The sequence below is a fragment of the Capricornis sumatraensis genome, chromosome 11 (genome assembly GCF_032405125.1).
Source record: "Capricornis sumatraensis isolate serow.1 chromosome 11, serow.2, whole genome shotgun sequence".
Lineage (NCBI taxonomy): Eukaryota > Metazoa > Chordata > Mammalia > Artiodactyla > Bovidae > Capricornis > Capricornis sumatraensis.
Window position 1 is genome coordinate 53,015,180 of NC_091079.1, and position 22,924 is coordinate 53,038,103.

The window sequence follows — 22,924 nt, forward strand, 5'->3', positions numbered from 1 at the left end:
TTGCTGGGGGATTTCTTATTCTTTGTTACTGTTCTTTTTATTTTAAACCAGATCTAGTGAAATGGCAGGTAAGTTATTTATTTCTGTCAAATGTGGCATCTTTATTCCCTCTTTTTCTTTCCCACTTAAAAAATGCTGGAAGACACAAATGGTTGGATTCAGTGCTTATTTCTAAGAAATGTGGATGAAGAAGAGAAAAAGGATAAACAGGATGAAAAAAAAATAAAGGTTATTTACCATGACTTGTATTTTTTCATAAGCAATCTTAAAAGCATAAACTTTTTAACATACAAACACTATTGATAAATGCCAGAGTTTCAAACTGTGGTGCTGGAGAAGACTCTCAGGAGTCCCTTGGACTGCAAGGAGAGTCAACCAGTCGATCCTAAAGGAAATCAGTCCTGAATATTCACTGGAAGGACTGATGCTGAAGCTGAAGCTCCAAAAGTTTTTGGCCACCTGATGCATAGAGCCGACTCATTCGAAAAGACCCTGATGCTGGGAAAGATTGAGGGCAGGAGGAGAAAGCGGGGACAGAGGATGAGATGGCTGGATGGCATCACTGACTCAACAGACAAGAGTTTGAGCCAACTCCAGGAGATAGTGTAGGACAGGGAAGGCTAGTATACTGTTGTTCGTGAGGTCTCAAAGAGTCGGATACGACTTAGCAACTGAACAGCAACAACAGAGTCATGGATGCACCTTAAATGGAAGATGACAAACTAAAATTGCATTGTCAATACTGAGTTATAAACTTTTCTGCAAATGTGGAGACAATTTGCCAAACCCAGTTACAAAGCACAGGGCCCTGTACCTCAAAGGCAGCGTGGCTCTGATGGAATCCATGCTGGTAACCAAGTGCCCCAACCAGGACATGCGGGGCCCACGAGAGAAGGGTCAGAAGACTGGAAGTGAAAAGTATCTCCCTCCACGATGGAGTCCTTAATAAGCACTAGAGAAAGGATTTCTTTTTCTTTGTTCTCACCAACTTAGCAAAAGACCAGAATGCACCTGAGAAAAACTGATGCTGCAGAACAGCAGTGGATGCAGTGAGCGCAGTGAGGCGGAGCGATGGCCAGGATGACCCTCAGGTCCCTCCAGGGCTCACACTTCTAATCGAAGGCTCCCGGGTCCGTGTCACCTGCGTCAGCTCCCCACTGACAGCATGGGAGGCAAACACCCACGTCCCTGGGTGGACCGTGGGGATTGAGCGGCCCACAGGAAGGGGGCCAATGCCAGGCAGAGGCCTGGTGCTCAGAGAGGGCTGCTATCATTACTGAAAGACGACTCTGACATTGTGGGCTTAGCTCCAGGTGTCCTATTAACCAACTGTACGACCCCAGACAAGTCATTTCATCTCTTTCTAGAAGTGATGTCTCTTTCTAGACTTCATCTGGAAGGTGGTGATGGTGGTGGCGGGCCTCAGGATCCCATTGTCACCTCTACCAGGAATTCACCTGTTCTTGCAAATTTCCTTTCATTCTTATTTTCACAGTATCCTTATGATTCAGGTGTTTTTTTTTTTTTTTTTTTGCTATTAGAGGGGACCTGAGAGCACCGTCTTACATGTCTAGAAGCCGGAGCATTGAAGAAAATGATCTCGTTCCCTTTCATCTGCCTTTGTGAGAGGTTATCATCTTCAATTTGACTTCCCTCATCACGCTCTTAGCCCTACAGTTCCTCCTATTCCATTTCCCTTCAGATGGCGACGGTCCTGGGCAAGAGTCACCAGATTTAAGCCCCCAGAGTGGGTTCAGGAATCACTGTTGCAGAGAGAGTGCTCATCAGAAGGGGTAAGTCAGCAAGATGGACTTCAAGAAGGGTGTCACTGAGAGACCGTTACCTTCATGGTGATGCCTCTTTGCGTAAGACACAGACTCCCCCTCGTGCTGTGTGTGGAACTTCTGGATGCACCTCCTCACCAGGTCCTCCCAGCCTGGCTTCATGGCTGCCCGCATGGTGCTAGTGTCCAGGGACGTGATCTTGCCTAGTAAACAACAGTGAGCATTTGACCTACACACTGATCCATTTTTTAGAGAAATAGTTAAATCTTAAAGGGATAAAAATTGATTTCTTTAGGAATAGGTAGCATAAGTGCGTGGAGCAGGAGGGTAGAAGGTGAGAAGTGTCCCCCCCACCCCACCTCCAGCTTCTGCCCCAGCAGCAGCTGCTATGCTCAGCTTCTTCATCAGCTTCTAGACCCATTCCTTGCGTTGACAAACATGTAAGTATTCTAGAATGATTTCTTTGCCCTTCTCTGCTGAGAAAATTTACCTTGGAGATCTTGGCGAGTAGTGAAACTTTCTGATGAGGGAAGAGCCGGTCTCTCCTTCATGGGAACTCTTCTAGCCACACAAATCAAGCAGGACTGCAAATCTTCAATCACATACATTGATGGTTATCATAGGAGCCTTTTGCAGTGTTTCAAACAAAATCAAATGCACTTATGACAGCACAACCTTGTAGGTCAGTAAGGGAGAGAGCAACGAGACACTATGTACCTCTGGTCCTCACCTGGAGTGGGAAGCAGCTGGGGGAGGTTGAGATATGGGGAGCTGAGGATAAACTGCTGAAGACACATGACATGTGATGAAAGCGCATCTGCCATACTATAGTTGACCATCCAAAAGCATCTCCCCAGTGGTGGAAATGAATGGAACCCTTTCTTATTAACTGGCTGATATTAACAACCAGCTAAATTCTTAATAAAGCCTACGAATGATGACAACCGAAACCATCAAGGGTTTTCTCTTTGAGTTTTAGGTTCATTAAGATACAGGAAAACTAGATATACCTTCTCCTGAACCATGTTGAAGCTCCTACAATGGCAACATGCAATTTAAAGCAAAGTATATAAACAGAGTCTAGACTCAGATTCAGAGAACAAATCCTAGAAAATGCAGTGTGTCTCAAGTTTAGTTTCTTGGCCATGGCTAGGATCTCACACAAATGATGCTAAGCATTTATTCCTTACCCTACTTCAACTGTTTTGTGTTTCTGTGTTCACTTCTGGAGATCAGGGAGGATGTGTTTTATCTTGTAACATGCAGAGCACACTGCAAGCCCTTTCAATTTCAAAAGTGCTGGATAAAGGTTGATTAAAAAGAAGTCTCTTCATATCTTATGTCACTGATTTTAAATTTGGGAAAGAATGTCTTTAAACATATCCATTAATAGTGGGTATCACAAACATAAATGTAATCCTCATCTTCAACATAATAAAAGCTAAATTTTTGAGCACTTACTATGAGATAGACATCTTTCTAGCTGCTTTATAGGTTACTGATTCATTTAATCCTTTTAACAACTATATGAGGCAGGCCCTAGCATTATCTCCACTTAACAGAGGAGAAGCCAAAGCATGGAGTTTCAGTAACTTACCCAACATCACATGAAATTTTGGGGAAGCAAGGATTTGAACATGAATGCACCATGGCTCAGAAACCCTACTGTTATGCTATACTACGTAAACATTCAGAATCAGATTTTAAATGGACAAACATGTTGACATATACAGCACAAAACCATAAATTAGCTCAGCTATAGAATATGGCTTTAGAATATTACAGATGAATTAGCAGCACTTACTCTGTTGCATACAGGAGAATAAAATAGCTTGACATTCCATCTCTACGTAAAAATTTAATTTTGAAAACTATGTATCATCTGTGACAGCTCAATTACTTCCTTTCCAATAAAATTTAAATTAAAAATTACTTACATATTTTTTGAAAAGAGGATTAAATATCTATGCCAAGCATGGTACAGGCATGCTCATTTAATCCTTATTACACTGAGATACTGGAACTGTTGATTTCACTGGTTAAGAGAATACGTGGGTGTTCAGAGAGGTTGAGAAGCTTGCCCATAGTCAGCGCTGATACGCAGCTGATGTAGGAGCTGGCCTGTCTGATTATAAAGCCTGCAAAGTTTCTGACTGATGGGCCTCGGCTCTTTCCCTTCTGCTACACACACAGGAGACCGTATTCAGCACTGTCCCATATCATAGACAGCGACAGTCTCAGAGGTGTAGAGCAATCTCCTCAGAAGGCATAGGGCTGGACACTGTATCAGTATCTCTTTAAAGGGAAGCACCTAAGAGCTTACAGTTTGGAACTGTTCTCCCAGTCCCGCTCCTATCTCCATCCTCTCTTATTCTGGATGCAGCATCCATAGACAAACCACATAAAATTCATTAATCCCTTGGAAGTATACAAAAGATGTTCTTTGTACCATGGGTGTTTTCCAAGGTGTGGCTTGGACCTTGCTGCAGATGTTCAGAGATGCCTAGGATCCCTGAGAGGTTCAATACTAGTGGAACTGCTCTGGCAGGGTAGCTACTAGCCACACGGTGGGTATTTAAATGAAGACTTAATGAAATAGACAATTTGGTCCCCAGTTGCATTACTGACATTTCAGATTCTCAACAACTACCTGTGGCTAGCAGTGGCTGTGCTGGACGTTGAAGATACAGAACACTGCCATTGTCACAGCAAATTCTATTGGATAGTGCTGTTTTAAAGACTTGATAATTAAACTGATCACAAGAATCATTAAGTAGGTGAAAAGAATGAAGGAACTGCCTCTAAATTTTCCTTTGTGTGGCCTCTAGTTTCAGATTATTAAGTGTGAAAGTAGCAGCACAGGAATACATGACACTAACGTATCTTAGAAGTGGCCCCTACCTTCTCCTTCTTCTTTGATGGACTTTGGTTGAGAGACAGCAAAGCACTGCATAGTTTCATATTTCTGATGTGCTTCCTGGTTGTCATGACCTTCCTCTTCTGATTCAGGTAAAGGTTTTACCAGCATCCGACAATTGAAAGTATGGCTGTTCCGCCTGGGAGGTTCGCCAGACCAAGCTCCCCCGTTCACTGAGCAAAAGGCAGAAGCAACCCAACAGGGTAAAGAAACTAGTGTCAGACTGGCTTCTGCCAAGTTATCAAAACGGTGTAGGAAACATGCAGTGATTTTACTTTCATATAGTGTTTACACTTTTCTAAGTAACTTCAAAATCTATAGGGGGAGGAATGACTGGGTGAATTCTTGGGAAACTTCGTGGGAATCTCAAATGTCTTTCACACTGGTTACTCTTCACCCGGACTCTTTCCCTTCAAGCTCAGGCCCTGATTTCTCACCAGCCCCCTCTTACCCATCCAACTGGATCTTTCATGTTGCTGAGCACAAGATCTGTCCCCGTCACTATCCACACCTGGTCCCACATGGACATCTCTGTACCTGCTACCTCATCTAAAAGGTCAGGACTTCTCCATGTCCCCTACCTACATGACTCCTGCCCCAAGGCTTGAGGCCCTCTAGTTATGTAACCAGCAACTCTAGGCATCCCACACTGCTGCTTTTTACTGACCCCTCTTCCCTAAAACTTCACCAAAATTTGAAGTGTATAATCTGAGATTGGGCTGTATTTTTTTTTCTTCATGTATATTTCTTCATTAAGACTGAAATAATCTTGAGAATATACTGCTAATGTCATTTATTCCTTTTCAATGAAATACTACTATACTATGTCTTCTATTTTCTTATCAATACTTAGGAATCTAATACCAATATATTAAACATATATATTAATGCAAGAAAAAGGTGATGTAAGAGAAGACATTTTTTTTTTGAGATGCATTAGAGAAACCAAAAAGAAAAATAAAAAAGGGCCAGTCATAAGATAAGCAAAGCACTTTCAAAAGTCACTAGCTAGAAAACATTTGAAAGACCAGTTAGATCCCACAATGCTAACCCCACAGACACTGGGCTGCAGAGGCGGAAAGAAAGAAACAAATCCTAGAGAGAAAAAGGAAATATCAAGTTAACTGCAAGAAACTGTTTTACTGAAGGAACCACAGCTAGCTTTATATAGACATCTGAAAAGTTTATTTTACCATCAATATTCTTAAAAGCTTATTTACATAAAGGAGACTACATAGAGTAATCAAAGAAAAAAGACCTCTTATTAACTCAGGTTAATAAGTAATTTGAAAGTATAAAAAAATACAATATAACGTAAGGCAGAGAGCTCTTTAGACAAGTGAATAAATAATAATAGTGAATTAACAAGTACAGGTCCTTTGAGGAAGTCATAAAATTACTGAAGAGATTTGAAAATACTAGTTATTTGAAATAAGAAATCCCATTTTCTTGTTCATTTACTAGAGAATATAATAAAAGGATCTCACATTTTGTATTACTGTTGCAGTCACTTTAAACAAAGGGTTATCCTATTAAAAGAAAAGCTAGCCATAATGGAATGTGAAAGGACCTTTTCCTATTTACTGTGGTGACAATGAAACCAGCTAGTATAAACAGTTTTAAGAAAAGGAACAAAAATTTTTGCTAACTCAGGACTTGACTTTATTCTCCACTAAAATATGTACTTCTTTTTAGCCATGAAGATGTTCTTAGCATCATCAGCTTAAGTGAGAATATTAAAAAAGAGCACTTAGTGAGTGGGAACAGTTATGCTCCCCAAGCAGCCATTGAGGTGGGCCCATGCAGTGAATCACCCACTTTAAAATATGGCCCTTTATAATCATGGACACTTTTGGTCAAGATGAGGAGGGCAGGAAGGGGCAGCAGTGGGTGGGGAAGGAGGCAGCAGACCGCCATGCCACCTGCAGAGCCACTGAAGAGTCTGTGAAGCCAAAGAGCCCATTTCGGGCTCCCAGGCTAAGAGCATCCGAACCGCGACACACCACTTGTTCCTTCACATTTTATTTTTAGAACGTCGTATACACCCACATCATACTCTTCACAAGCCGGGACTCAAAATAAACTCAATCTCAAGCTTCTCGTGACCTTCTACTTCTTAAGTGGTCATGGAGAAAAAGGACAAAACAGAGTTGGCTGGCACTGGATAGGGTGGGAGGCAATTGGGCACTGTCTTGAAAAAAAAAAAAAACCACCAAACAAACCCCATGAAAATAGTTGCCATATGACTGCTTTCAATCTGAAGCCCTTTCACTTACTTTAAATATAGGGTCAAGACGATCATTCATAGACCAATATCTACAGATGGCCTTTTCTCCATGACTTCTAAGCTTAAAACATTTAACACAAGCATCTCTTAAAACACTCCCCAGCTACTGTTATCCCCGACTGACATGAAAGACTTCTGTTTCACCTCCCGCTGGCCAAGATGATGTGTGTGGGGGTGGGGTGGCGTGGGGTGGCAAGCAGAGACCCAGACGACATTCATTTACCTATGGACTTTGGCAGCAGGTTTTTGACGAATTCAGTGTGGTCCCCAACGTGCAGAACGCTATAGACGCTTTTGTTCATCAGCTCTTCCTGGTTATACCTTAGGTACTGTGTCACATTCTCTGAAACAAACACAACGTTGCCTTCCAGGTTCACTACAAAGAAGAACCCATCAAGGGCCTATGGGAAGAGGCACAAACTGTGTTAGAAAGACTGCAGTGGAAGGTCACGTGCAACTGTTACGAAGGGAACGGTCCTTTTAAGGGAAACATGATTCACTCATGGAGAAGAAAAGAGATCACTCTCCCACCTCTCCTCGCATTCAGAAACAACGAACACATTTTTCTTGGTGAGATGGTTCCACCTTAGAAAGCAGGACAGAGCCTACATCAGGGTTTCTTGTCATAAACTAAATGACAAACACTCATCCTGTTACTTCATCAGGAGATAATTACTGCCACGTTAAGAGTATGAAGGCATTTATCTGTATTTTCCAAATGAGACGGATGTACTCCGCAAGGCGGAGAACAACTCGTATGCTACTGATCCAGTTCAGAGCGATTACTTTTCCTTGGTATAGTTCCTCATGGAATACAATGCGAGGGAGAAGGCACTGATAATTTCCCACAGTTTAAGGATAAATGCCAAAGAAAAAAAAATCAGAAAATTTTGCTAAGCTGCCAAGTCTTAAATGAAAAGAGCTGAAAATGATCTCAGGCCTTTTCAAGCAACGTCAGTCCTTTACTGTCTGGTGTCAGTGGGGGAAGGTGCTGGGAAGTGTGTGTCTGATGTGGCAAACCCGCCTTCCTGGGGACCTCAGGCTGAGACTACACAGGGCCTTGAGGTTCAGGTTTCCAACCCCAAGGGAAAGAAAGTAACCGATTGTGCCTGGCTGTATTTCTTTATTCTCTAGGTTGTTAAGATGCAGGTTCCTAAATCACCCAGAGAGCAGGAGCATTTTTCCTGTGACGGGTGCATGGTTCACTTTGCTTTCATCCCGAAACAGATTAGGGAAGGAGATGAAGGGCTGAGGATCATTTCAGGAAATAACAGTAGATATCGACACATTTACTGAGCCTTAAACACACTGTGACTTTTTATTTTTACTTATTCATTTTTTTGGCCGTGCTGTGCAGCTTGTGGGATTTCAGTTCCCTGACCAAGGATCGAACCCGGGGCCCTCGGCAGTGAGCGCGCAGCGTCCTAACCATTGGATTGTGAGGGAATTTCCTACTGTGTCATTTTAACATTTACAATTCTGGAAGGAATGTTTTCCCTTTGCCAATTTACAGAAGAAGGAAAAATTGAGACTCAAAGAGGGTAAGTGATTTGCCGAAGCTCTTGCAACCAGAGCTGGGGTGCAAATCTGGGTGGACTGCCTCCAAAGCTTGTGCTTTGATTCCCAGGTGGCACAGAGTTCTCCCCAGTGTTGACCCAGAGCGCCTTCTTGTCACGGTTGCCTGGACAATGCAAAGTCTGGGTGCTCAGTGAGTTTCTCTTAGTTCTGCCTCCTTTCCCTTTTTGATCCTTATTTGCCAGAGCTGTTTTAGAGATCAGGGAGTGATTAGGACTGGATGAGTCTTGATAGTGACCAGGCATTCCTTGGATCAGGGCCAAGGGGTCCACCCAGTTCATGCCAGTTTCTTCAGGCTGTGTATTTACTGGTTTTTCACATGGATGTTTCATGGACACACCAATATAACAATGTGCATGACTGGGGCATAGTGTTTTACTTTTTCCTCTAGTTTGCTTTTTCCTTAAGTTATTATTTAACAGGCTCCTATGCTGTGAGCTTTCTTTGAAATAGTTCATCTTTAATTCTATTTTCATGACAAAACTACACACTCTCTCAAATTAGAACTGACCACAAGGCACCAATGAAAAGCTCTTAAAATATATACACATATGTGTGTATGTATATGTGTATATATACATATATGTATGTATATATACACATATATGTATGTATGTACACATACACACATACATGTATGTATATATACATATATGTATGTATATATATGTATACACACACATACACACACACCATTTTAAGTTCTTCTTAAATGTTCATTGTGGTGTTCCCACTGGTGTAAACCATGTGCAAGCCAAAGCAAGACTGTGTAAATAGCTTTCCATGATAGGTTGGCATCAACTGTTGGAAACCTTATGTGAGTGTGTGCTCATGTGTATATGGGTATGTGGGAAGGGAGGTCAGGAAGTTAGTCAGTTGATTAGTTATGTACTAAGTGTTCTTTTAAACTCACAGCTTTAAATATACCTTCAACAGGGATTGTCATGATAGTATTACCTACGGGTCACTTTTGGAAGTGCATGTGGCTTCCTACTGCTTTATACAATGGTAAAGATATAGTGGAAAGATGAAATTCTTTCACCTTATAAAACTATTTGTTTTCTTAAAGCTCACTATGATATGTTCTCATGAAAAAAACCTGACATTTAGTTTTGTTGCCTAGCAACTACTATGCTATGATGTAAGCATGAGTGTGCATCTATGCCTAGAATGGCTCAATGAGAGCAAGTTTTCTCTGTTTAAATTGTTACACGTTAACAGGAAAAAGATGCAAATGCAAACCTTAAGTCTCTAGATTCAAAGCATTACCTCTCACATGTTTAGCACTGAAGTCCTGCTACACAGGTGTTTGCTCAATGCACTGAATTCTCAGAAGACTATTTTGCAACAGTGAAAATGTGGATTTGATCTTATGAGATAAGATCCGTTGACATCTAGCAATCTGATTTCTGCAATTAATGAGCTTGCTCTCAAAGAGCTTGAGTCATAGCCTTGTGGTTACTGCCAGCATCTCTTTTCAGAAGCCTTGAAAATCTTCCCAAAAGTTTCCACCCTACTTTAAGTCACCCCAATGTAAGTAATAAACACAGGTATATGGGATTTTCTTAACTGCAATATTTAAAATTCCCCATCATTTCCAAATGAGTTTTGTTTCCAGTTCTTTCATCGAATTCTAAGAGTCCACCTAGTTAAGGGTTTTCTCAGCTGCTTCTAAGAACCAAGTAGGAAGCAGCACTCTCTGGCCTTCCAGCGCCTTGTCAGCTCTGGAAAATCAGGTTAAGTGTGTTTTCACTTTTTCTCTAAAAATTGTCATCACGTGTTTTCAAGCCGGTGATGAAAGGGAAACAAGCAGGGCCCAACATAGGGTCCTTTAAAGTCTTTTGGTCAGTAGGGGAGCCCCAAGGGTTGAATTTTGTCATCTCTAAAAATAAAGACTGGGTCAGACAATCTTTACATTTTCTTCTGTGTCTCCCTAGCCCCATTATACAGTAGATTTTCACAGAATTAGACTTTCTAAAAATAAAAATCATCTTACGCGCCAACTGGTTATCTTTGCTTTAAAAATCCTAATTTCTTCTATATGTGCGACGGCTGCCAGTGAAGCAATTCTACAATAGCAATGCTGCAGACCTTCTGGCCATGTGATAATTTTCAATCTCATCATATCATCAGCAGAGTAAATTATCCTGAGAACTGACATAATTTATGTCTCAGGGCTTCTCTGCTTCTTGTTATATATTCACTGACATTTTTTCCCCCTCATCTTACCATAGCCTACCTCCTGAATTTTAATTTTGGAATAGGTATAGCAAAGAATCTGATGCTTAACACTGTACTGGTTAATAAAATAAGAAAGGGGGACTTAACAAATTCTAGATAGTAGTCTGATCATGAAAACTCCTAAAGTTAATAAAGAAATGGCAGTTAATTAAGAAGAAGGAGATATATGTATACTCACAGCTGATTCACACTGTTGTACACCAGAAACTAATACAACATTGTAAAACAATTACATATGATACTCCAATTAAAAAAAAGTTGGACCCCCCCAAAAAGAATGGTGGTTAAGATCACCCATTGCAGTGATGCTTATCTTAAAATTTCTGAATATTACTTCAATTTTTGTCTTTATGAAATCAACAATCTAGATTTATGTAGCATAAATAAAAAGTATAAACCTCCATTTGGTCCTCAAATTTTAGCCTGTATACATAATTATCTGTACTTGTACAGGTGAATATCTAAGAATTCTGGCAACATTTCAAAACACAATATATCATAGAATTTAACAGGATGTGTGAACGTGAGTGCTTGTGAAATGAATGCTCAACTAGCACTTAAAGTTGGTCAAATTTATATTCTAATCTGGTTAATTTAATTCTACATTATCCATCTGAAAGGTATGTAAGCTGGAACCAGGAGTAAATTTTAGATACATATTAGTAAGCTCAGGAGGTCAGCAGTACTTCCATTTTAAGAGTCAAAAGTAAATGTGGATTAGCCTTAAATTATATTCACTTAAAAATGAATTTTTTTTTTTAAACTTTTTATTTCAGATTGGAGTTTAGCTAATTAACAATGCTGTGATAGTTTCAGGTGGACAGCCAAGGGACTGAGCCACACATATACATGTATCCATTCTCTCCCTCAAGCTCCCCTCCCTTCCAGGCTGTCACATAACATTGGGTAGAGTTCCCTGCGCTATATATAGTAGGACCTTCTTGGTGGTCCATTTTAAACACAGCAGCATTCACTGAAAGATTAAACGGAATACTGGGAAGATCAACAGCAGGGTGAAATACCTCCAGCATCATCGGCCCCAGTGCATCCTTGTCAATGACCCCCTGCCCGGTAGACGATACGTCTGACTTCTGCACTTCATCGATGTTGGCAGCTGCTGCTTTCTCTGCAACAAACACGAGTGTGAATTAACTGGTGTGCTATTTCAAGGACAGAGTGACACAAGAACATTTTTATTGTTATGACTTCAAAAAAAAATCTTCAGCAGGATCAGATCAGACTGTAAAAGAGTTAGAGAACATCCCCGCTGCCATGGCACGGGAGAAACTGCTGGAAGCGGGAGCCAGAACATTAACTTTTCACCTCCAAGACCTGTGGCTCAGAGCCCCTTTCAGGCTGCTGATAAAATGAGTTTAGAGGTTTCATGCCAGTCCCCAACAAGCTTTTTTTTTTTAAAAGACTGCAAAACTGTTATATATTGCAGCACAATTTGGGCTTTCTGCAGACTCCCTAAGCAGGGATGACTGACCGGGAGTCTGTAGTTCAGGCTTCGGGAGAGAAGTCAGAGATGCGTCTGAAGGAATAAAGAGTCCTGACCACTGTTGCTGCTTCCACGGGACACTCCTGTGGCTTTTGGACTGTCCCACCTCTCGTCACCTTCACATTTAGAATAACCAAAAAGACTGGCCCCTGCCTGGAGGAAGGTGATTAACAACATGAGGCAGAGAGCGAGACACCCTATCAGGCACTCGGAGAATTTCGATGGCAGCCCTTTCATCTAGTTCAGAGATGCCTGGTCTCGGCTCCTGGACTCAAATGGGCGAAGCAACTTCCCACCAGGCCTGGGAAGACATTCCGTCATGGAAAAGGCTCGTGGAGGAAACAGATGCACAGTCATCAATGTTTATGCAAATAGGTTATTTCGAGAACACCAAGAAAAGTTTAAAGCATAACAAGATAAATTGCAACAATTTGTTAGAAAACAACACAACACGATGTACCAATTATTTGTCCTGGAATAAATTATAGCCTTTTTACACTGCATGTTATCACTGTAATTAAATGCAAGTTAAGAAAACTGTGAGGATGAGATGGTTGGATGGCATCATCGACTCAACGGACATGACTTTGAGCAGACTCTGGGAGATAGTGAAGGAGGATAGTGAAGGACAGGGAAGCCTGGTGTGCTGCAGTTCATGGGGTCACAAAGAGTCAGACACGACTGAGACTGAACCACAGAGAAAACCGTAAATCAATTCAGTACTCAGAATCAACTTGATTTCATGAACTTAGCAGACTCTGCTTCTTTTTTTTTTTGGTAACAGAAGATTTTACACAGTATTTGTGAAAACCTGTAAAGCTTAATTTGTACCTGGGAGCTTACAGAAAATAATTAGGAATTATGCAGGCCCTCCAAATCTTGATGGAAATTGTCCACATGCATACGTATCAGTGGAAAAGGGAAGAGGGCCTGTGTAGTTCAAGTCTCAGCTCAGCCACTTAGTACAAGTCAGAGCATGTCACTTCAACTTTTGGAGGCCTTAGTTCCTGCCTTCTTGCTTCATGGGCTGTGACAGGAGTAAATGGGATATGTAAAACACACTTTAAAAACCAGCAAGTAAGGACCTTCCCTAGCATTCCAGTGTTTAAGACTCTGAGCCTTCCATTCAGGGGGTATGGGTTCAATCCCTGGCTGGGGAATTAAGATCCCACGTGTTGTGCAGCACAGCTAAAAACAAGGAAAAACAAAACAAAATCCATAAAGTAACTTACAAATTTAACTTACTACTAGCATATCTGTCTTTATTAGCTCTTCCTGACTGAGTTCCAAAGGCAGAGGTCAGAAGCAGGGAGTATGTGTTTTCTCAGTGACTCTGCGACATTCCTGATTCACCTGCTTAGATCTGAATAATTGTGACTGGCTATAAATAGAGCTGTGGCTTGTCCAGTAGCCTTTATAACTCAGCATGTGAGGATGTGCTAGTCCTCACTTCATCTTTCCTTGCTGCCCTCCCCAGCTCTCGACTGTAGGTCCCTCGCCCTAGCTGCTGGCTGGATCTCAGCCCAGCTCTTCATGTCATTCTCATGTGGGGCAGGTGGGATCTCAGGCACTCCTCTTCCCCCCTCCCCATTTTTCCGAGAAATTTTTTCATTGCCAAATAACTCCCAAATAAATACATATTGGGACCTACTCCCCCCACCCCCAGTTCACTCTTTGAAGCTGTATATTTCTCTTCAGTTTCTGCTCCCTTCCCCACGTCAGTCCAGAGACAGGACAGGCACCGTCAGTGGCTGCCTCATCTACTTTTCCTCTAATTTAACAGCCCTGCCCTGTGAGGTCTCTGCAGGTTTAGGCCTAAAGGATCCCTGAGTTTCATGACTACTGAATCGCAAAAGTCATGTAATAGATATTATAAATGTCCCTGCATTCCCTTTTATTTACTTTTTGTTTTCAGTGTGGTGGCATTCAGGGTGTAGGAGTGTTAAAACTGCAGACTGAGTAATCCTCAGCCTCATTTTAGGGCAAAATAATACAAAATGACAAAGTTTCTGATAATCCATTTCCAAGTCCTTTGGTAAAAAAAACCTGAAGGACAGTTGATATGCAGTATTTAATCAGTTTCTGGTGTGCAATAAAGTGATTCAACATTTTTATACATCACAGTCCACTTCAAGTTGTTATAAAACATTGCCAATAATCCTTGAATTATATGTTACCTCCATGTATCTTATTTCCCAAGTCTTTCAGAGACAATCAATATATTCTGTGAGATATTTATATTTTGAGGATCTGATCATCATGCTGAAGACCCCAAAGTTTCCTCAATCCATTCAATATTTTGTGGAATTAAAAAATTCAAACTTGGAAAAACTCAATCATGCAGGTTCCTAAACAGTGACAGACTTTCAGACTGGGGTATTCCAAAAGTTCTAGCAATGTGTTCTGGTGCTGAATTTTTGATGCTTATCAGAAAATACAGAGCATGAGATTATCATTTTCTTTCATTTTTAGGAATCTACAGGTTGTAATTTAGGTTAAGGGCCTAAAATTTAATGTAAGAGATGATTCAGAGGGGGCAAAACATTTTTTTTGGCTCTACTGGAAAGCCTGGATAAAAATAATTACCATCCTGAAAAACTGCAATGATCAACCATGTCATTTTCCCCCTCTTTCTAACATTCAACTGATAAATTTTTGAAAGGAAAAAAGCAGCAGCTAACAGGCACTCACAGAGAATGCAGGGCTGGTATAAGGAAACTGGCCAGGAATACTGTCCATGCGTCTTGGTGTTCTGCTATGCGTTCCAGTCATGCTTGTGGTACAGGTGGAGTGAAGGATCCTTGTGGGATGAGAGGATATATCTTGCTGGGGGCACGGGGTAGGGGCCGTCTACTGAGTCAAATGAGAACTTAGGGCTGTACAGTGAGGAACTAACTTTAAATTCAAAGAAGAGGTGTTTTTTTTTTTAAAGGCTGGGCAGAGCTGAAAATACTTCATATCCCCTGTAGTTGTGTTTTCTGTGGGACACGTGAGTGCATGGCAAAAGCAACGGTTGTGTGGCATCTGTTCCTGGGGAAATCTCAGCCTAGCCTCTGAAACCACTGTTGAGGAATAATGGCCAACAATTTGTCTAAGCTGGAATTTTAGGAATCCCGGACTCAGAATGAAAACAACAAAAATTTTCCCAAGATCAATCTGAAATAATATTAGTGTGCTGGCAAAGAAAATTCCAAATGAGGCCACTGAGTATCTGCAAGAGAACTTTTAAAATGTTCAATGTTCACACAATGCTATTCATATATTTACTCAGAGAATGGGAACTGTTCACTACTCATAGGATAAATAAATAAGAAAAAAGGGTAAAGAATTTAGGGACCTTTATGCCTGTCCTCACTGAAGATCTATACATATTTATTTATATTTATTTTTTGTTAACTTGTCATCTATTCAATTCTGCATTGGATTTGTGCTTTGGCTACTTCTCAATATTAAAATCTCAATAGGATGAAGTGATAGAAAATACATAGAAATATGGCTTTACCAAGGTAATCTGAATCTAAATTAAACTGGCCATGAATTTATATTATTTGGGTACTGTACAAAGTTCATTTGGGCTTTACAGTCAAATAGGAGGAAGAAAAAAACTCCTTTGAGATATCTTGTCATGTTACCCGGACATACATTGGTATTTTGTGGGAGCATTTCAAGAATGAGTATGCTATTTTTATGTCCCAGATATAAATAAGCTTAAATCCTTAGATATATTTATACTTCTGTAAGAACAGCCATTACTATACTAAAACATACTATTTAATATTTTTAAATTAGGCAGTTTTCTCAGTGGTCACAAATTATTTTTACTTTTCTATATTTCGCATCAATTAACCATAAAAATATAGTTACAAAAATATCCTTCAGTAAACTCCACAGTTTACTGAAAGATCATCCCAGATCTTTTCAAATGATCAAAACCTTATAAAATCTCATTATTACAGGCGGAACTCTTACGCTGAAAAAAGGGATGATAAACCTGAATTTTCAGAGCCTACAAAAAGCTTTCTCCTCCGTGCCCTGCTTTCCAGTTCTTTTGTACTTTGACTATTAAGGTTGTTCTTTTTAGGTAAAGAATATGACCTGAAAGAGTGACAATGAAAACAGTAAGTCTGTCCTTTCCTTCCTCACCCCTCTAAAGACAAAAATGCCATGAAATCGCTCTACGTCTTTGTAATAGCCCAGCGTTACAAATGCAAAGCTCTGATTAAAGAGACTGTCCAAGGATGCGGCCGTCATCTTTCTGCTACTGACCCTCCCTCTTGGGTGGCTGCTCTAAGAGCAAGCCCATCCTTCCTCCATTCACCGGCACTCTAGAAATCCAATACCAATTAATTAGATTTCCAGTTTCAAAGCAAAGAACAAACCCCATCTCTTTAGGGACTGTGTTAAGATGAGTCATACCACAAACTGGGAGAAAATCATTAATATGATATTCCATATGCTTTTCTTCATAAGTAATTATTACTTGCACTTTCTCTCAGAACAAAAGGAAAGGTGAGTAGGGAAGCATTTAATCTCTAGATATTTAAGTGATTTACAAATACAAAGTAAAATTTAAATTTCCTGGTGAGAACAGAAACACACAGTAACTGTGATTCTAGCAAAAAAAATTATATATCCTTGGAAAAAAAAGCATATATAGCTGCATATATAGCTATTTTTAAAGTATGAAGTGATGTGTGTATGTTTCTTAAAGACCTTTACATATTCTTAGGGAACATCATTCATTGATTTTTGGTAACCTAGTGAATCTTATAATATTAGAAGGTCTCATCTACTTGTTAATTAGGCAACTGAACTGAGAACATGCACTCCCAGGGCCTTTCTGAAAAATATGGCCAGAACAGATTCCTGCCTCTCACAGGGACGGCAGCATGGCCCAGGGGACAGCCACATAATTGCTCTAATTCCAGCAGCAGCAGCGGCGACAACCAACGATGACTTAGAAACCTAAGTGCTATTTAATGTCTGCCCATTAGAGGGACATGGTGATATGGTTATTATTTAAGAGGTTTATGCTTTTGCTTTTTCTCTCTCAAAAAAAATCATCTGAATATGGGACTTCCCTGGTGGTCCAGTGGTTAAGACTCCATGATTCCAATGCAGGGTATGTGGGTTCTATCCCTGGTCAGGGAACTAAGATTCCACACGTCATAAAGACATAAAAAATAAAAAAAAAAAATCATCTGAAGAAGCCATGGAAAACTTGCGGAAATTATCTTTAAAAACTGGAACAGAAACAAGTATCAGTGACTCACTCTGAAAAATATATAACCTGAAAACTAACCCATGGTTTATTTTTACATCTAGAGAATATTTGAACATTGCCCATGTTTGGATGCCCTGACATATAACAAGTAAGAGTTGAAAAGTTGTTCCCAAGTTTGGTCAAGTATGAGGAGAGCTGCTTTTACGGAAGTGGTATTATTTAAGGTATTAGCACCTTCAACTAAAAGGGAACCTGATACTTTATGCAGGTTTTATAATTAATTCCACTGCTCCAAAATGAGTGCAATCGCTCACCCAGATACCTATCAATTTTTCAACAGACTGACGTCAAAGACGAGTCTAGTTACCTCCACAACAAATTTTAACACTCGCGTAGGAATACATCCACAATTTCCACCTTTTCCTGCATTGAGGATTTCAGGTGAAGTGACAGTCCAAGCCAGCAGTGCTGGGACCCACGCTGAGAGTGAGCAGAGAAGTCATTGAGACGATGACAGGCAGTTTCTGGCCAAGCACTACAGATAAAATATTACAGGGAAAGTGATGTAGCATCTCAAAGGTTCTAGAAGGTAAAACCAGAGAATTATGCATCTGCACCCAACTAAAATTAGAAAAGCTGCCATCTGGCTCCGTGAAGCCAGCAGCACATTCTTATTCATTAGGAAGCATTCTGCTAACATAAAAACACAAGGCCCTTCCTGTGCTCTCCAAATGTGTTTATCTTTTCAACATTAATGCACTATATATTATCGGGCTGCTGAAATCTCCTGCCGTGCATATTAAAAACGCACAGCTGCACTTTCTTTGGGAGTGGGAGGAGCTTCGGCTCCAAGTCACCTCCCCCTCTTCCTGACTCGGGAGCTTGGTTCACTGCATCATGGTTTCCCCTGGGCACGAAGAAACGGTAAAGTGAACCATCTGAAGGCTACCTCCCCCAGCCTCCGGCAAAGCCCCCCGGCTCTCTCGCTTCAAGAGAAAGCAATAAGCTTGGTTTCATTGCCATCAATGGGAAGGTGTGACTGCTGACACGGTACCAACCATTGTGCCATGAGTTTGAAATATGCACGTCCTACTTTGAAAACGAATGTACCACACGGATCAGGAAGAGAAAATGGTAGCCAGAAAAGATTCTGCGTATAACTGGCTAGAAAACACTTTTGCTTACAAGAACTATCACTGAATCTGCTATCACCAATGTACCATTTTATTTAGCACCCTACTTCAATATTACCTATCAATATTGAATGTACTGATAGGTAAAATTGACAGTGGATAACCTTTCGTAGTACACCATGCATGTATATAACTATTTGTCCAGAATCTTTCTTTTACATAATCTATATATGTCTATGAGGAAGGACCTAAAATTTAAAGACAGATCCTGGAAGGCAAAGAACAACAACAACAAAATCAGACACAAAATCAACCACATCGACAGAGAAAAGAAAATTGTTTAACTCTGTGGCAACATGGCTTCAGGAGCACTGCAGGTAGATCAACTCAAAGGCAACAAGCACACGTCATTAAACCCAGGCTGTCAGGATTCATTCATTCTCCACTGTGAGAACGTCGGTCTCTGCCTGCATCTTCTCCAGCAATGGAGTATTAAGAGCTGAGGGCAAAATAAAATCTGAGAACTGCTTGGTTCCAGTTAAGTCTAATTTATAGGGTGCCAACAGCTAAGGCTTTAGGAGTTATCTGAATAAGGAACGGAAGAATCAGAATTTGCTTAGAAGGCTGAAAGGTGAGAATAAGATTACACAAAGGGAAAAAAAATATCAGTAGGTATGAAAGAAGTGAGAAGTCAGGTGAAGTCTGAATTCAGCACTCATTCAGGATATTTAACAGCAGTCTCTCAAAGGACAAAACTATTAAAAGAAAAAGTTTTACTTTTCTCAAACGCATATGTTAACTCAAGCAATGCCAATAAAATGATACCACAGGAGCATGCAAAGCTTCTCATAAATGGGTTAAAATATGGAAATTACATGAAAAGTTGTTTCTAAAATCCTTAAGAGGACTTTAGCCTCAGCAGTAGAAATATTCTATCATTATTCTGTTAACTAGCACAGCATAATTCATCTAACTGTCCTACCTTGAATGCGTGTGTCCTCAGTCACTTCAGTCATGTCCAACTCTTTGCAATTCCATGGACTGTTCTCCAGGCAAGAATACTGGACAGGGTTGCCATGCTCTTCTCCAGGGGATCTTCCCAACCCAGGGATCGAACCTATGTCTCTTACGTCTCCTTGTATTGCAGGCAGGTTCTTTTCCCACTAAGCCACCTGGGAAGCCCCAGTCCTACCTTACACCCTAGCAGTATTTATTGTCTCTCTCCCTAGTGGCATGATCCTGTTTGAAGGTTTCAGATACTTTCTGACTCTTCCATCAGCACCAGATGCCCTTCCACCTGTTCTCTTGGAAGACCAATCATTGTTTCAGAAGCTCACAACAATCAAGCTAACCCCTTCCTCTGCTCCTGCAAGGCCTGGTGCCTAACCAGCCCCTGACCCTGGGGCTGTGAGATGACAGATCTGTTCCCACAGCTGTCCCTTTAGCAGCATTGCTGGCTGCTTGACAACAGGAGAAGTCTTTTTACTCTCTGGCTGGCACACAGTGGGTGCTCAATCATGTGTTAACATTGAACAGTTTTACCGCTGGAACTAAAATTCAGGATATGGAGAATCTAAAACTCACAAGTACCTCTTTAGAAAGAGCTGTTCTGAAGGGCTTCACTGCGTACTTAACATAGTGGGGGGTCCAAGGTTCTGATTTTTGTAGTCCAAGTATGAAGTAGAAATAGGATGAGACAGAAGTGAGACTGTTGGTGTTAAGGGCATCAGGACTATCCTGGTGGAGAATGGGGCAGCATTAGGTGGGGTGCTGTATATTTCTTTCCAGACTTCGGGGATTTTATTAACAAAAACAATAATATAGCACCTTCTCACTGACCAAAGCACCATCTCTTTCCACACTTTAGAGATGAAGAAAAATAAAAGACCAACTTTATTCATCTATCTAGGTAATCTATCATTTAGGAAGTTGCAAATTGCTCCATAAAAAAAGGGTAGCTTAGGTATCATGGGAGTTTTTAATCTGACTTGGGGATTTTCCTAGCCATGCTTAGCTCTTAAGAAATTATGAGTCAAGCCAGGTTGATGTCTACAAACCACACGTTTGCTGGGGACCCAGGATGGAAGAGAGCTTCATCAGATTCCTTGGGCTTCCTACACGGTGGGCTGGGAGAAGCCCTGGCCTCCAAGGAGAAGTTCCCTGTCTGAGTTACACAAGTCATCTGGAAGGTGAGGCTGGGCAGAGGAGGGCTGACATCCCTGGAGAGGCTGGCAAGGATCTTGTCTTATTTAACTTTGGATACTCAATGACTAACATGAAACTTACCACCTCAATGGTGTCCAATAAAAGCACAGGGTAGAAGGGGAGGGGGTGGAGGGGGAGAGGCTAGGAAACAAAGAAGGATTGGTCTCTTGAGGTCCGCTTACCCTTCTCACCAATTCCACCAAAAGTTCCCACTTCGTTCAGGGTTCACAGGGCTCCGATCGCAAGACTCCCTTTCCCTTAGCAGTGGATGTTCAGAGGAATGCCTCTTGTGAGACTGAACACCCGCCTAGGACTCGACCTTCCTTTTCCCTGGGGCCATTCTTCCATGCCCACCCCTGTGCTCCCACTCGCCTGCCACTGACATGCCTCCTGCTCTGATTCACTTTAGGTTCCGCCTGTCAGACCAGCTAGCCTGCCCTCTCCTCACGATTCTCTCCCCTCTGGATATTTTTTCCTTCCAGTTTTTCTCTGCAGACACAGGACCTGATGCCTGTCTCCTGAAGAGACTGGTACAGTGAGTTGTGCAGACCTGCCTCTCCTTTGCCCACTGAGACCCCAACAATCTCACAGGGAGGCACCCACTTCAGCGGGGGTCTGTCCTGCCTGCCACCCCTGGAACCCCGGGCGCTCACTTGTGCCTTAGCTTGAGTAGTCATGGCGGAACCTTTCGAGCAGGCTTTTTAAAAAGCAAGTGTTCCCAATTTCAAGCACCTAATGCAGGAAGCTGATAATAGAACATAGAATCATCCAATTTGGAATCCTGAAACATTAAATTATGTTAAATCATATCACCCTAGTAGAGAAAGCACAGCATTGATAACAATTTGGGAACCTTGCATAAATACATGGAGCAGCATGCCTCTGGTTAATCACAGAAGGCAGGCCCGAGAAGGGCATACTAGCAAGGGGTTGAGGCAACTGGATTTCAAAGTGACTGTAAGGTGAGGGCAGTGTCCCTGGTGAGAGGTCTCCATGGTCAGGGACCAGAGCTAGGGCCAGGGCCCCCAGCATCTACTCCCTGGGTCACAGGGCACATACAGGGCCCATTGTCAGAGATGGGCTCCAGAAAATCACACTGTCTGCAACCACCAAAAATCTCCTGTGGATGAAAAATCTCTAAAAACTGAAGTTTCATTTAGATCAGTTCAGCAGATTAATGACTAAGACATAATCAAATCCCAGGTAATTCCCATGTGAATGTTTAGGGAGGAGAAGAAACAACTATTAAGACAACAGATCTAGTCAAGTCTATTTTAGGCACTTCAAACAATTACTACAAGCAAAGTGAATCATTTCTGGTGACAGTGAAGCCATCATTCTTGGTTGTTTCTTGTTAGTCCACAAAAATAGAACTTTTGTGATTTTTTTTTTAATCACAAAAATGATACAGCAAGTATCATTTTTATATCATACAGAAACAGAAGTTTAATCTATTCAAATGTTGAAATAGCGTTTTGATTTGAACTCATATTTTTACATGCCAAAATGTTGGTACCCCTTGCCCCCGCAACTATTCTGCAAGAGGTCCTGGACTTTATGAACCTGGGCTCTGGGGAGAGAGCACAGTGATTCGTGCTGACCATGCAGAGCGACAGACAGAGTTGTTATGAATGGTTCGTCTCCTGAATGAAAAACTGTCACCTTAGGATGGCATCTGAACCGTCCAGACCAAATGTGAAGTAAAGCCAGGTAAAAGAAAGGCTGTGACTTGTCTTGAAGGCCAAATATATGCCATTACAGAATAACCAATACAATATTGTAAAGTAATTAACCTCCAATTAAAATAAATAAACATATTAAAAAAAAAATTTTACAGCAAAGTTTGCCCACACAACAAAAAGAAAGTGGACTTGAATTTGCAGATTCCAACACACGTATGCAAAACTTTGATTGTGGAGAACAATCACTGTACCCTCAGTAAGAGATTGAAAGTAAAAGTGCTAGTTGCTAAGTCGTGTCTAACTCTTTGCGATCCCATGGACTGTAGCCCTCCAGGCCCCTCTGTCCATGGGATTCTGCAGGCGAGAATACTAGAG

General features: G+C 41.2%; 1 protein-coding gene across 1 annotated transcript in view; it reads right to left on the reverse strand.

The window, feature by feature from the left end:
- The window catches only part of NCOA2 (nuclear receptor coactivator 2), a 289,674-nt gene that overhangs the window by 53,151 nt on the left and 213,599 nt on the right, over positions 1 to 22,924 (reverse strand). Inside the window, exons 5-9 of the mRNA XM_068983427.1 lie at positions 11,827 to 11,930; positions 7,212 to 7,389; positions 4,686 to 4,874; positions 2,275 to 2,376; positions 1,844 to 1,987 (exon numbers count right to left, since the gene is read on the reverse strand). Of these exons, the coding sequence (XP_068839528.1) occupies positions 1,844 to 1,987; positions 2,275 to 2,376; positions 4,686 to 4,874; positions 7,212 to 7,389; positions 11,827 to 11,930 (717 nt within the window). The remainder of the gene's footprint in view (positions 1 to 1,843; positions 1,988 to 2,274; positions 2,377 to 4,685; positions 4,875 to 7,211; positions 7,390 to 11,826; positions 11,931 to 22,924) is intronic.